Source organism: Pristis pectinata, chromosome 27 (assembly GCF_009764475.1).
Source record: "Pristis pectinata isolate sPriPec2 chromosome 27, sPriPec2.1.pri, whole genome shotgun sequence".
NCBI classification, from domain to species: domain Eukaryota; kingdom Metazoa; phylum Chordata; class Chondrichthyes; order Rhinopristiformes; family Pristidae; genus Pristis; species Pristis pectinata.
In genome coordinates, this window is record NC_067431.1 from 19344538 (window position 1) to 19360240 (window position 15703).

General features: G+C 39.0%; 1 protein-coding gene across 3 annotated transcripts in view; it reads right to left on the minus strand.

Annotated features, from left to right (window-relative positions):
* Positions 1 to 1715: 1715 nt before the first annotated feature.
* Positions 1716 to 15703, minus strand: part of LOC127583607 (ubiquitin-associated and SH3 domain-containing protein B-like) — a 140760-nt gene continuing 126772 nt past the window's right edge. For all 3 annotated transcript variants that reach the window (XM_052039735.1, XM_052039734.1, XM_052039736.1), the window contains 3 exons: positions 14950 to 15056; positions 13564 to 13673; positions 1716 to 12294 (listed from right to left, as the gene is read on the minus strand). In XM_052039735.1, coding sequence (XP_051895695.1) covers positions 12157 to 12294; positions 13564 to 13673; positions 14950 to 15056 — 355 coding nt within the window. In that variant the 3' untranslated portion in view covers positions 1716 to 12156. The remainder of the gene's footprint in view (positions 12295 to 13563; positions 13674 to 14949; positions 15057 to 15703) is intronic.

Consider the following 15703-nt stretch of genomic DNA (forward strand, 5'->3'; position numbering starts at 1 on the left):
TCCATCAAATCCCTTGTCACACATGCCCATTAACACCCCTCTGATTTTCCCACCACTCACCTACACCAGAGGTAATTTACAGTAGCCAATTAACCTACCTACCAGGATGCCATTGAAATGTGGGAGGAAATCCACATAGTCACATAGAGAATGTGCAAACTCCACAGAGACACTACCAGATGTCAAAATTGAACGCATGTCACTGGAGCTGTGAGACAGCTAGGCGACCTGCCACCCCACTGTACCACCTACATCCTCAAGTGTCCTGACCGAGGTCAGACTAGGAGACTGTAGCATTCCTGTTATGTGTCCCAGTTTAATACTGCACTTTCCATTTATCCACTGCTTTTTCTTTTGAAAGGTTATTGACTCAAAAAGTTAACTTGATTTCTCCCTCCACAAATTTTACCTCAAAACACATTGCAGCTAATGAACCACTTCCAAAATGTAGTAGTTTAAAGAAACATCCCAAGCAGGTATAAATATTTCATAGCACTATTCAAAATGATAAAAGATATTCTCTCTCTGCACTGAGCAAATATTTCTCTCTTCAGTAGTATCACTGGTCACTTAATTGAAAAAAAATAGATAAGAGACAAAGAAAAGCTATCCACATCAGCTGGTGGTATAGGGACAAAACCCTGAGGAACAGCTGTCACAGCTGAACCTTGGGGGGGGGGGGGGTTAAATTTTAGGCGAGATACAGGGGAAATATGGGGAAAAAGCTTTTTTTTAAAATTCTACTTAGTGCATGCCAATGACCTGGAACTCAGTAGTGTAAGAAGGGACAATCAATTACATTAGAAGAAAATTGAATAGGCACAAGGAAAATGAACTTGCAGGGCCTCAGGAGTGGGGGAGTGGGACTGATTGGATTGATCTACAGAATGGGTTTGAACTTCATAGACCAAATAGCCTCTTATAATGTTATGATCGACTTTCTTCTTGTTGTTTGGAGGAAGCTAGTCTACACAAATTGGCACCTACATTTCCCTAGCAGCTACTTCTTGCTACTGTGCTTCTTAAATGGTAAGGAGAGACCAAGGGCCACCAATAAAATGTTAAAAAAAACAAACTGCCAGAGGAACTCAGCAGGTCAGGCAGCATCTGAGTTGGGGGGGGGGGAATGGACAGTCAATGTTTCAGGTCACGACTCTTCACCTGGACTAAGGGTCTCTACCCAAGACATTGTCCATTTCCCTCTGCAGATGCTGCCTGACCCACTGAGTTTCTCCGGCAGTTTGTTTTTTTTTTGCTCCTGATTTCAGCATCTGCAGCCTCTCGTGTCTCAACATTAAATGTAATCTGTTGCCACAAGTGGCTTAATGTATTGAGATAAATTGTAAAAAGTTTAAACAAGTTGATGTTGTGTAAGAGTCATAGTTTACCACCTTAAATTAATACCATCAGTATCAATGACAGATGTTTCCAGCAGTAACTCATTCCAGTGTTGCTAAGTTCATGACCTTCAGACACACTCAAGTTTTCAAGGACAATCCATGACCGTCCTACTGGGAGTTTTCTGAAGTGATTATAGTTTGACGTTTTTAGACACCCAGCACCAGGTTTTTAATGAAATCCCAGCAACAACACATCCCTTATTCCTTCCCCATCATTAATTCCTTAAAAGGTGCTGTGTTTCACAATAATTAGACATCAAATCCAATAAAGAGTTAATTTGACCCAAAAATATACTCAGAACAATGATATTTAACACTAATAAAACATTTATTTGGCAACATAATTTACAGTAGGAAGCAGTAAATAATTAGAGGCAGTTGTTTGTAACAAAAAAATTGCACATTCTTGAGAAACACATTTTTGAATACATAAAAATGGAACAATAATTTAAATACATAAAGCATTTGTTTCAAATACAAGAAACTTGACATGTGAATTGAGGCCTGCCTTTTAGATTTGCAAACAAAATTACTACTCAATAACATGCCAAGAACTAGCTCCCCTTGCCCACACCACCCTTCAGCCGTATAATCACAAAAGCGCCAGGCTTTTTAATAGTGTGTATATATATATGTGTGTGTGTGTGTGTGTGTGTGTGTGTGTGTATATATATATATATATATATATTATACACACACACACACACTAAAATCTTCACTTATTTATGGTCCACGTATGTATATTGTCTACAAATATGAGAAAATAGAGAACACCAAGACAATCAGGATCAACTCACTATCAAGACACAATTTAAGTACAGAACTAACGTGGAAAATATATTGTGTGTAGGCTTACATCAAGAGGAAATGCAACATGGTGCTCAACTGTCATTAACTAAACCCACTTGCTAGGAAGTGCTGTTTACAAAGTTTCAAAGTTATTTTCAAGCCAATTTCAAATTGTTTGCTTAGCACTTAGTTCTTCCAACTTCTCATTCTTTGCCTTGAATTCTGTACTAGAACAATTAGCACATGTGCCATTCAAAAAATAAGTTCCTTGACTGAAGAACCAGTTTTCAAAATGAAGCCCACCCAAGGTAGAGTAACCATTCTTAGCTTGAATTTTTACACAAGATACAAACTTTTTTAAAAAATACTTTCTTGGTCTCTTCATTATCAACCAATAAAAAGGGCAGATGGTTGAGCTCTCCCTAGAGTGTTACCAATCACATTTCACAAGAATTGATAGAACATGTTTTCTGTCCACAGAGGAATAGATAGATCTGGGTGTCCAATAGTTGTATTCTATATCCAAACACCACATTGGACGAAGGGTCATTGCTCCAATGAAAGGTAGGCAGATATGTGTGACATGCATGGCAAAGAGTCAAATCTCAGCACTTGTATGGGAAGTAGCAAGAGGTTTGAATTTACTTCTAAGCTCAAAATAAAGCTGGGAAATGAGGAAATGGAGCTCGCCTTGTGCAGGACCATTGCAAAGATAATGGTGTCTGAATCACAGAATAGCGACAGCAGTTGAGGAGATCATCAAGCCCATCAAGTCCTTACCAGCTTTATATAGGAACAAATCAATTGGTTCTTCTTCCCCTGCCTCCTCCCCTATAGAAACAAGTTCTTCCCTGCTGGCAGAGTTGTTAAAAATCCCCCTTTAGGGCGTCATGGTTACTGGTCTAACGCCCATGGTTAGCTGAATTGTACTCAAAACCTTTATCTGAACATTTTGTTACTTCATTGAAGAACTAAACAAAAATTCAAAATAAGAACAGGTGCCCAGACTGCAGGCAAGAACAGTCACCCAGTCTGTCCACCCTCAATGCTGTAAAAACTTTGCATGAATACTTTGAAAAAGGTATTACAGCCAGGGAGAATGAAATGTGCAATTAGATTGGAAACCATAAAGTAAATAGGGTACCGCAGATTTTGCTGACTTATCCCAATAAGATTTATGATGATGATACTATCCTTGAGTGAGTTAAAAGTATAAGCATATCAGCCACAATTCAATCCTGTTTTTTCAAAAAAAAAATTACCAAATGAAAATACCTTTTTTAATGAGAAACCAAAGCTCAAATTGCAGAACACCACAAAGGGCTAAAAGGGAGAGAAGAGAACATGCCTCACAAAGCAGTGGTTAGATGACCCAAAGCTTGCTTTCAAAGACCTGAGGGTTTATGAAGGAGGGGAAACCAAGGGAATTAGTGAGCTCTAATACCCTCAATTGGCATAACTTAAAACTCATCATTCCAGATCATAAAAAAGGCAATTGGCACCACAGGAAAATCCAAAGACTATAGTTAGTATTAGAAAATAAATTCTTGATAATACCATTGTACCCAAGAGATTTAACCACAGCAGTTAAATCCCTACTTCAATTTATAATTTGTTAGAGGTCAGCTTGTGATTCTTTGGACGGGTACAACACCAACAGTGACCCAAAACCTCTGCTGCGTTCAACATACTGTTATTGGTACAGTGTAGGAGCCTATCACTAACAATAGTGAGACAATTTCAGAATCAACTTTTGCTGTTGCCATTTACTAAATCTAATGTCACCATCAGCAAAACTAAACACAATGAGCAAGTATTACAAATTTAAAAATCTGGTATGCTTTGAGCTCCAAGAATTCCTTTACAGGGGATTTTACTTATAAAATTCTTGGCAATTTTCTTCATATTTATGAAACAAAATATCTCCAAAAAGGGACAAATTACTCCTTCAAGGGTTGATCTAACTGTACTGACTCCTACCTAATACCTGCTGATATTTTGAATTTTGCTAAATATGCAGACATCTATGGGATACTACCATGATTGTATCTCTCCTTCACAATTTTTGGTTGCACTTGGAGGGTCACAAGATAGGGATTTCATCATTCCAACCTTCAGTCTTTCAGCTAATCTTGGTATTTCCCTGTTACTTCAATGAACCCAGTGCTCAAACATTCTTTCTAGCAACCAATCCTAAGTATTGATCACCTTTAAGCATTAAATACTACCTGGTGTTTAACTTAAATGTCCGTTACAAGGCTGAATGATGCACAAACCCTCACCTGAGCAATTAGCATCTATTTATCATCTAGCAGTAGCTGAAAAAAAATACCAAAACTAAACAGTTTAAGCTCTGGGCAAAAATATTAAAAGTAATGAAAGATACAAAGTTGAAGTAAGTAAATTATTTATCCTAGGAAATGATCCCAGAAAAAGACCTCCTCCTAACAGAGCATACTGCAAGGAGCAGACTGCAAGGTAGCCGATCATTAGAAATTTTTAAAAACAAAAGCTGAATCAATATTTATTAAGGCAGCAGACTGATTGTTAAAATAATATTAACAGTATTGTTTGATTTCTTTCAGCAGGTTGTTAAAATTGGGGGCAAATAGATAGGATGGAGCCTGTAAATACTCAAACTTGGAATTGATGGGCCAAATTATCTCAAGGACAATTTTTCTTTCATGCCAATACCGTAAAATCTGAAAAATTGCTATTGGAGAGTTTTACTAAAAAGGCCTTTTGTAGTGGTCTTACCTGAAATAAAGGTACACAGCAATTAGTATGGTAAATGGAAGAATTATTTAGTATTTAAATTCAGTTTGTTCCTGTTCATCTGCCAAGGCCATTACTGGATTTATGCTTTATTACTTTGTTAATGGCATGTAGCAATCATGAAGTCAGCATTTACTGTTCTTCCCTAATTCACTCTGGACTAACTAGGTGGCTAGGCCATTTCAGAGGACATATGGAGTTAACAAAATTGAGAGTCCAGAGATACAAATAGGTAATACTAAGTAAGGATGCAGACTTTCTCCATGAAGGGTGCTGATGAACTGGAAGGATTTTTAAACAATGCTGCATGTTATTTTTCATCAACGTTACTAATACCATCCATTTATTCCTCATTTTATTTAATTATATAAAATTAAATTCCTCAATTTCTGTGGTGGAGGTTGAAATCATTTCTAGATCAATGGCCTGGGGCTTTTGATACTGGTCATCTAGTTAACCATAATGCTGTGGTACCAGTACCCATCAATGAGGACAGCTCACCCAGCGAGGAGGAGAACCTTCCCCTCCAGGTGCAGCAACCGTTGGTGCAGGGTCTGGAAAATACAGGTTGATTTTTAAACTGAGGAAAAAATACAAAAGAATGAATAGATGGATGCAGTGAACAGACAACCTTGATACAGCATTTTAGTTAGTCTGTTCTGGCAAATAAATATTTTTAAGAAATTCCCATTGGAAACTATAATGGCCATAAAGAAAATGCTGAAGATTGACATCGTAATCATTCTGCTTCGTTAGTCATGGATTGCCTTTGGGCTGAACTTATAAGAAAGCAAAAGACTTAACCTCCCTATTATTTTACGTGGACAAGCAACTTGTCTTTCAAGGTAAATGATCTGGCCCCAGAAACAAAATTTTCTGCCATAGGATAGGATTTAGACTTGCATTACAATCTCAATCTTGCAGGCATACAAGGTAGTTGAATAAACAGAATTCCAGGGTCCCCAAAGATGGTGAGGAAGAGAATGAGGATTATATGGAGAGGAAAGCAAGGAAGGACTAGTCAGGAAACAAGTGTTTTTTGACCCATATTATTCAAGCCCATCCCTCTGCATTGCAGATCAGTGACAGATTTGGACAGTGTCTGTGGAAATACAACCAATATGACAGGCTTTGCCACAAACTGTATCTGCAGAAAGCAGTTTTAATTCCAAGCACAATGCAGGTTGAATACCACAGACACAGAGACTATAGCTCACTGTTTAATGAAAATGAATTTTAAATGCAGATGTAAACAAATATAAAATTGGCATCACATGAATTTTTGGTGTCACCATTATTCCTGTCATATATATGCACAAAATCGTTTCGATAAATATATAAATAGGGCTTTTAATACTTAAGTCTTAAATTGTACAGAAGACATTCCTTAGTACACTGCTGTTTTGCATGCAAGATCTAAACTACTGTACATCCTTTTGCTGTGACGCATAAGAGGGCAACTTAAAATATTCAAAACCTGGAATGGAAATACAAACACAGGAGGAAAATATTAAAAGGTATGAAGAATTCTCAGCTGATCATCACTTTCATAAATCTCCTTGGTACACACCACTTACTGCTATTTGCAAACCTTGATGGGAGGTTCTGTTGAAACTCACCACTGCAAAATAGAAAGTACTCCAGTGCTCCTCAGGTCAACATCAGTGTTAGGTCAAATTACCCACAAATTCTATTGGCAAAACAGCCACTGTGCCTTAAAATATTTTATTGCACAAGGTATTTTGAAAGATGAAATTGTGATAAATAAATACAAATCTTTAGTTTTCTAATGCAGGGTTTACATCCGAACTACTCTTTTAGATACTGACTACTTAATTCATTAAATATTGTCTTTTAATTTCAAAATGTCAGTATTTGTGGGTTTAATTGTGTAACACCGCAAAATGTTTTGCTGAACAAAGTACAGGTTCCTGTCTGCCCAAACACAATGAAGCAGGATATCTGAGTTTTTACTGCAAAAACACAATAGCTCCTGACTTAACACTTCAAAAGTGAACACAACCAACTGCAAGAAATTCTCAAATGACTGCCACATCCTTCCATCTCTTCATCACCCCCACCTCTTCTCTCCCTCCTACTGCCTCCCACACACTTCAGGCAACTGAGTACTTGGAACCTTTGGTTTCACACAATTTTTTTTATAAATAGATCGATCACAATAACCAATTTCTCTAATCATTGAACACAAGCAGCAGCTTCTCCAATAGTTTTTCCCTAATCTTTAGTAGTTTTACTATAGCATGGTCAAGTTATTTAATGTACCTACAAAATTGAAGAACTAGGGTGAAAGGTCCTGGTACAAACTGATGCATGAGCTTGGCAGCCAAATTTAGGACACAAGCTCCTCAGACCCTAACCAACATAGCTTCCTTATATAGAACAATACAGCTCAATACAGGCCCTTCAGCCCACCATGTATCTGTTGCTCTTCAGGCCAGCTTAAGTCATTTTATAAACCAATTGTCTGCAAGCATTGGCCTTATATAATCAGGACAATTGACTCTGGTATATCAAGCCTCAAGGTCGATTCCTACCTCCCACTGAAGTATGCCTCAAAATCTTGCAAAGTTCTACACTAGGGAATGGCCAAGTCCAATAAAATAAACTATTCTTCTTTAATCTAGAGATAAGTACAAATTAACCTGATCTACTTTACATCAGTAATCTAAAGAAGAGGCAGAAATACAAAGAAAGCTGTTTTTTTAAAAAAAAGAATACACAGTAGGTGATAATTTGACTTGAGCGGGAAAATGGGTGGGATTGCATTTTTGACTAGTTGTTTTTCCTCACTTGATATTTGACTCCACTTGCTACAACATGGTGAACATTGGATAGGGACGATAACTGGTGGCAGATGCCAGCCCTAGATTACAGGAAAATTCACTCTTGTTCTAGTACTCAGAGGGCAAAATTCAAGTTGTCCAGGAAGCAAAATGGTTAGGTTGGCATGTGTCACCATTTGTAGGCCCTGCCTAATATTCAGCCACAGAGCAGCAAATGGAATTGAAAAATTAAACCAGAATTAGAACCTGTGAGATGCAGTGCTGCTCATTTTCTGTCCCCAGCCATGTCAAATTACTGACCTTCTAAGAAAACAGTAGACAGCTCTCTTTGCATTTCTCCTTTTCCTGACAATGACAGGATGTAGTGTAAATCTGGGTAACTATTACCTTAAAAGGAGGACCATTTATTTTATCAGACAAGCCAATTTTATTCGATGATATATCATGGGGCATTATCTGCTCCATTTGTTCGTCAGGAGATGCCAACAGAAAGAAAATGAAAAAAAAGGAAGCCTAAGCGGATCAGACTAAACCTATCATTAATTCCTTTTGTTTTATGCCACACTCAAGCATGGACCCTGACTCACAAGTATTCTTCCCTGTTTATCTTTGCAGTGTACTTCTGGCCCTTATTTGAGACCTACAAACTGTAGCATTCCCAAGACTCATGAAAATCAGGATATGGATAACAGAGAGACCAAGCTTGGAGCTACGGCAACGGAGGTAAGTCATTACAGTGATCTGTAAGAAATAAGCTTGCCCATCAGTTCATTGTCTCAAGCACACTGATACTTAGAGCAAATAATGAACACCAAAACATGCAATGTGACAAAATTGCATTGGGCAAAACCCAAGTATGTGTAATGATAAAATGGTCTTTCTAACTGGGCTGCAACAATGAACACTTGGAACAGATGATTATTCTTTGCAATTCAGTAAAATTGTATTGTTTTTCTTTTAATTGGTTGGATGAGTTGGGAGGAAGGGCCAAATTAATTTAATTTAAATTAATTTTTACCAAGTTCAGTGGTACAGTTCTAAGTGTGCACCGCAGCATTTAAATAGAAATTTGAAGACTCCACAGGGTGTCTCAAATTAGAAGAGGCCTGTGTTTTATTCAATAAACTCATGCCAAATAGGCAACCAGCAGAACAATCATCATCAATTCAACAGAACCCTGGCAGTGAAGAAACCTCACGCACATGACTGTAGTGGAATTTGCACAATGGGAGAAAGGATGATGTCCTAAATAGTCAACAGGACTCTCACAGGAAAGGGTGGAATGTCAAATCTACATGCTGACTAATATTATTTTCCATTAAGTCCAATGGAGATTAAAAATCACTTGAGGACTAAAACTGGAGTTGCTCCCAATTTTGTCATTTTCTGATGGGCATGTTAAGTTAAAATCACACCACCAAGATGTGGCATCCTCTCAGCAACCCATGCAATAATATCACAAATGTTTGAGAACACAGAAATCTTTCCTCCTCATCCATTAGTGGCAGCATCTAGGTTGGGAGTGAAAAATGGAGGGAAAATAACATAACATACAACGTGACAGTTTAGCTGTTCCTGCTAGACAGGGAAAGGGATTTAAGGCAATACTTCACAGAAACAAATTGCATCCAGATGTCCACCATTTTGCCCTTTGGAATGAAACTGCACTGTGATCATTTGATTAACTAATGCAATAGTTTTTTTTCCCCTGGAGAGTGTAGATTGGTGATACAATGACATAGCTCTATGTGAACAGAGGAAAACCCTTAGTGTCACTGCTTACAGCAGAGGTGATTGAGTAGCAATCAGGAGTGCGAATCCAAAATAACTTCACATTCATGAGGTCCAAAGTCAATGAAAATATTGGAGTCACCCCCTCCTCCGCTGTCGCCCAGGTTCACATCAGCAGTCTCAGAACCTACCAAAGTTTGACTTCCTTGACCGAAATAGCTGTTACACCCTGGAAATTTACTAGGCCTTCAAAGGAGAAGTATCTAAAATATTTGAATCTCCATTCTCGATCACTCTCCTAACCCTCACTTGCCAACATACACTGGTTTCCTATATACAGTTTTAAGCAGACAAAGCTGACGGAGAAAACTGCAGATGCAAACCGATTTAGAACTAAAGGGTACTGCAGTGCTGGAACTGTTACTCTGAATAGACTGAGGCCACTTCAACAAGAGGGAATGATCACTCAACATTTGTAGTCCAGTGTCAGACACTCCATGCCACTGAGATTCATTTAAATTTCTGCATTAAAGTTGTCCCCAGGAAGTTTCTTCTATATAACTCACTGCGGTAAACTTAATTTTAAACATTTACTTCTGCTACATGTAAGAAAGACACACAAACACTTTATATAAAAAAACACTCTGCATTTTGGTTTGCTATACAGAATACAGTGTGAAGAACTTCCAAGGGGTAGCTCTGGGAAAAATAATTATTTCATATTCTTCTACTTGAACCTGAAAATGGGTAGCTTGTAGACCAAAACTGGCAAATTTCCGTGATAAACAAACTCACAATCCAGAGTATTTAAAGTTCTTGCCACTGAGATGTGCCACTGAGAAATGTCTTGATCCTGAATTCTCCAGATACCCAAGTATGATGACCTAACTTCTCATGAGATCTAAAGTTATAAACATCCAGTTTTGATCTTTCAGAGATGGAAAAAAAACTGACGAGAAATTGCGAAGAGCTGAAGGGTTCATCTCCATCTCCTGCCACCTCTTCAAGTGCATTCCTTTAACCCTTAGCTAACATCCACATCTCCTAACTGGGGGCTTTGTCAGTATTTTAAATAAAAACATATATGGCAATTTTCAACTTTACTGCTGGGATGGCCAATCCTGTTGAAATTTCTTTGATGAACATCAAGTATCTCTGTTCTGGTGAAGGAAGACGACTGGTTCACTTCGTACACAAATCATCACAAATTTGTGAATTAAAAAGCCAAGTTTCAGTTGAGATTTAGAATTCAACAATGTGAACTTACAGTTTCAAAAATTTATCTGAAAGGAAAATGGGGAAGTAGAGGAGTTTCATAGCCCCTTTAGGGGATACAACAGACCCATATTTAACTAATACTTGGGTCACTCTAAACCCTCAAAGCTCTCAGGTAAAACATTCCAATCTTTAAATTACACCATAGGCAAGAAAGGTGAAGGTTAAAGGCCTCTGTTTAATCACGTTGAGAGCAAGCCTACTTTTAAGGAGAAGGTCAAGGAACCGACTATAGAGACATGAAGAGACACATGCAATCACATAACTTTCAAGGCCCCTCTCCATCAATTGCTGCCCTCAGTGAAACTTAAGTTAAAACATTCAGACCAATTCCACAATCCCATTGTGGACTGCTGTTTCTGCAGAGGTGATTGGGGAATCAGTGGTGTAATATTGTCAGCTCAATTCTAAACGATACTCCTTTTCAGAGTAGCGTCTCTGAAAAGGAGTGTGGACTTTGGAATTGGTCCTGTTTTCTACTGCCAGGCAATACAAATACAGCTATATAATTACAATAAGCTTTCAAAAAAAAAAAGGGCATTCACAAAATCAGATTCCGCTTATAAAACACACAATAAATAAACCCTGTTCTATTGATTGTCTGCCAACTGGGGTGAAAGTACATCACATTTCAAATTATCTGCAGGTGGGCCTCATGTCAAGATCTCCTCACATACCATTCCTTTGGCTTACAATTGCAAATTGGTTTGCTATTTGGCTGCAATTAAATACAACATGGAGAAATAAATTAAAATCTCTTGACATTCCCGAGGATGGGAGATAAACAAGGTCCTCCTTGCTTATAAGCATGGAGGCAAGGTCCCACAGTCCAGGTACATGGGACAGGAGTCACAGTTAACAGTGCTCCAGTAAATGCATTCCAGGTCAGCTACTACTGCTTCCAAAACACTTTATATAGATTCCCATGTTCCAATTATTGCTCAAGTACACCACAGGTCCTAGGGAAACTGTGTCAAACACAATTCAAAAATAAATTAGCAGACTGAAATTCTTAACCATTTTTAGGTTCTCTGAAGTCAACTCAATTTTTTTTAAAACCACACCTGGCCTCAGAACTGTAGCTTGCCCTGACCTAAACACAATTGGTCTTGTAATTACATCAACTCATTCATAATTAAGGATATTGGATGAAATAAATACAAGTCCTTCACAATAAGGTACTGAACTTGCATATAACACAACAGTCAAGTAACTAATGCTGCAGGGCACCCAGATGGTAGTTGCATCAGAGAGTATACCAAGCATGGCAGTGAAATGAACCTGCTCATACAGAGTATGGGGGAAAGGGAAAGGAGGTGAAGTAGTAAGTGGAAGCACATGCTAATAATGGCTCTATCTTCCAGTGATGATGGATCTCTCCGTTAGTCTTGGAACAAGATATCCCTCCAGCTAAAGCTGTGATTGGGCCCATGGGTGAGCGGTAGGATGGGAGGATCTACCAGCTGCCATATACCCGCATCTTCTAGCTCTTCACAGGCGCAGAATCCCAAATATGGGATCTGTGGGAAGAAAAGAAAATCTGTGAAGCATGTGAATTACAGATACAGGCAGAGCAAATTGGCCCAATAATCCTGAAACCTGCAACCTACCTTTGTATCCCAACTATGCTCTAGAAACACCTGTAAAACTGGTTGCAGCACAGTAGTGAAAATGCAGGCATGGTAGTGTAGCGGTTAGCGTAACACTATTACAGCGCCAGTGACCCGGGTTCAATTCCGGCTGCTGTCTGTAAGGAGTTTGTACGTTCTCCCCGTGTCTGCGTGGGTTTCCTCCGGGTGCTCCGGTTTCCTCCCACATTCCAAAGACGTACGGGTTAGGAAGTTGTGGGCATGCTATGTTGGCGCCGGAAGCGTGGCGACATTTGCGGGCTGCCCCCGGAACACTATGCAAAAATGCATTTCACTGTGTGTTTTGACGTACATGTGACTAATAAAGATATCTTAACTTCTTACAAATAAAGAATCAAGTTCAATGTATTTTGAAAGCGGCATTGAATCTACTTCCAGCAACCTTCAAATGGAGCGAGCAATCCAGATCACAATGCATGCAAAAAGAAAATATTTTTCTCATTTCCCCCTCTGGATCTTTCTGTACCATTTTGTTTAATTGCCCCTTCTCATTCGCAACACATTCAGGTGTTAGTCACAAATTTATTAACATTGTAGTTGTAACAAACTAATCTAGAACCTGTTACAGTAAAGTGGTATAGTGCACTGCCATATAGCCTGCGAATTGTAAATTTTTCCCTTTATAACACAATTGGCACATAAGAAAAAAATATTTAACCTACTTAGGTTTATCCCTCCTAAAATGTTACCCCTCCCAGAAAACTTAATGAAACAGACAAAATTGCCCTAGATAGCAATTCCAGATTTCCGTCACTTTGTCGAAGTAGATTTGGTTTTAGGTTCCCTTTGTTCTCCTCAAAATAGACCCAATGTCTCCCTGCCATTTTCCTCTGAACAAGCTGACTGCATCCAAGCCCTGATTTTGACCTACTGCCGGGGATGATGAAAACAGGGCCTGACAGTTAAACCAGAACAGGTTGCAACACTGATGACTTTGGGAAAGCTTGAGTGAGTGAGAGGTGAAGTGCAAGTTAAAACCCACTCCCACAAACTCTCAGTCCCTCCAGATAGTTCACTTAATTAGAAACATTAAGGGCTTAGAATGAACAAAGTTTGGTAATGCTATTGTTGCTATTATTGTCTTATTCCCACACTACTATAGATTTCCCTCTCTTAGCTGGAGGGCACAAACATACATACCTTTCGAACCACTTGCACAAAGTCCTTGGAATTGCGTGCAGAGAGGCCCTGGAGCTGCCTGGTGCAGGCCTCTAGTGAGGAGGCGTGTGCTACAATCAGAACACTGTTACCTGCAAGGAATGAGTAAAACAACAGGCATTACATATCACTTTCAGCATGAGGAAGGGAACTTTAAACACCACAGTGTATATTCACAACTCTGCACATTCCTTTATAGCCAATGAAATACTTAAATACTTTTTGCAGGCACAATGGACACACACCTAAGGTCCACAAACAGCAATGTGCCAGTTAACCACTTCGTGTTTTTAGTGCTATTGGGGTAGGGATAACAGTTAGCTGCGCTTCCCTGCTTTTCTCAAATGGTACCATGGAGTATTATACATCCAACTGTGGGGCTTGGGTTGCTTATGTTCAATAATTCACCTGTGCTCCAACAGTGCAGCATTCCCTCAGTACAGGATTGGTCTGTCAGGCCTAGATTGAAATAAGGAAAATGATTGTGAATCTATGGAATTCTTTACCCAGAGGGCTCTGTTGAGGAACTTTAAGGTTGAAATTAATGCCCTGTGTCCATATTCCTTTATTTCTTTTGGGTTTAAAAATCTTTCAGAGTGGATTTGCCATGACTTTAATGAATGGCAGAGAAAACTAAGTGTGGACAATCTATTTCTGTTTCTTCATGTGTTTAAAGAGCTTTGAGCTTGACTGACACCCTGTATGGCAGAATAATTGTATGGTGGCGTTCAGCAGTTAATTATCAGTCTTGTAAGTAACAATCCAGAGACCAGAGTTCAAATCCCAACATGGCAGCTGTAGAATTTAAATTCAGATTCATAACTCAGAATTTTGAAAAGAAGATTACAACTAGTCTTGGCAAAGCTGATCACAAAACTACTGGGTTGTTGTAAACCTCATCTGGTTCACTGAAATGGAGACACAAGAGACTGCAGATGCTGGAAATCTGGACTAACAAATGCAAAATGTTCATCCTGATGAAGGGTCTTGGCCTGAACCGTTGACTGTTCATTTCCCTCCATAGATGCTGCCTGACCAGCTGAGTTCCTCCAGCATTTTGTGTTCATTGCTCCCGGTCACTAACATCCCTCAGGGGAGAAAATCCACCATCCCTACCTAGTCTGTCCTACCTCAGACCATGTGGTTGATATGGAAGACCCTCTGAAAGGACCTACAGAGCCACTCAGTTCAAGGGCAATAAGGATGGGCAATACATGCTGGCATATCCATAAAAACAATTTTTAAAAAAGTCACAAATGTTGCCTTTGAAAAGTTTAGGCACTGTGCAGAGGTTTTTGGCATGTGGAAGTAATCACTAACCTTACAGATGTTAACTGAAAATTTCCTTGCAATGAATATAACTGTTACCTTTGAGTTTACATTCAGCCAGGATTTCCCTCATAACCTGGCAACTCCTGCTAATGTACATCTCGTAGGATTCCGAAATCCCCAGTTTGTTCGCCTGTATGTGAGGTCTGCAACATACAAACACCAGTTAGCAATGGACAGGAAGGAAAGTCAGATGAATGATGAACAAAGTGACACAGCCTGATGGTGTACAGATTCTCTGTACTGGTCCAAATGGTGCAAAATGGTTTTCACACCCCACTCAAGAGTCTCTGAAACATCTCAAGTTTGTAGGAGAAGGACTGGATCATTTCCACCTCCAGCAGCTCCATCGTTCACTGTAACAGCCAAGTATTCAGGTTCAATTCCACCAGTTAACAAGATCACTATTGATTGCCAAAAGATCATCCATCTCACTATGAAATATACACAACAACTGAGAATCAGTAGACTTCATTCACAATTCTTTGTATAAAATATATAGTCCTGTGCAGTTGATAAAGTGAGTTAACCCAGAGTAGAGCATGTGTGCTTCTAGGTGCCTTTGTGCCCATCGGGAAGTTCGCCTGCCCATTTTTCAGCAGGATTTTCATCTTATAGAACATTTTTTCACCATATATTCCCCGAAACCATGTCGGATATAGGGCAATTTGCAAAATTGGTCTGTAGATAGATTTTCAACCTCAATGATCTGAAAAATGATAGTTCTTACTTACTCACAGAACAATGAGCTTTTCTGAACCTTGGGCCAACATTCAAACTGCATTCTTTGTCC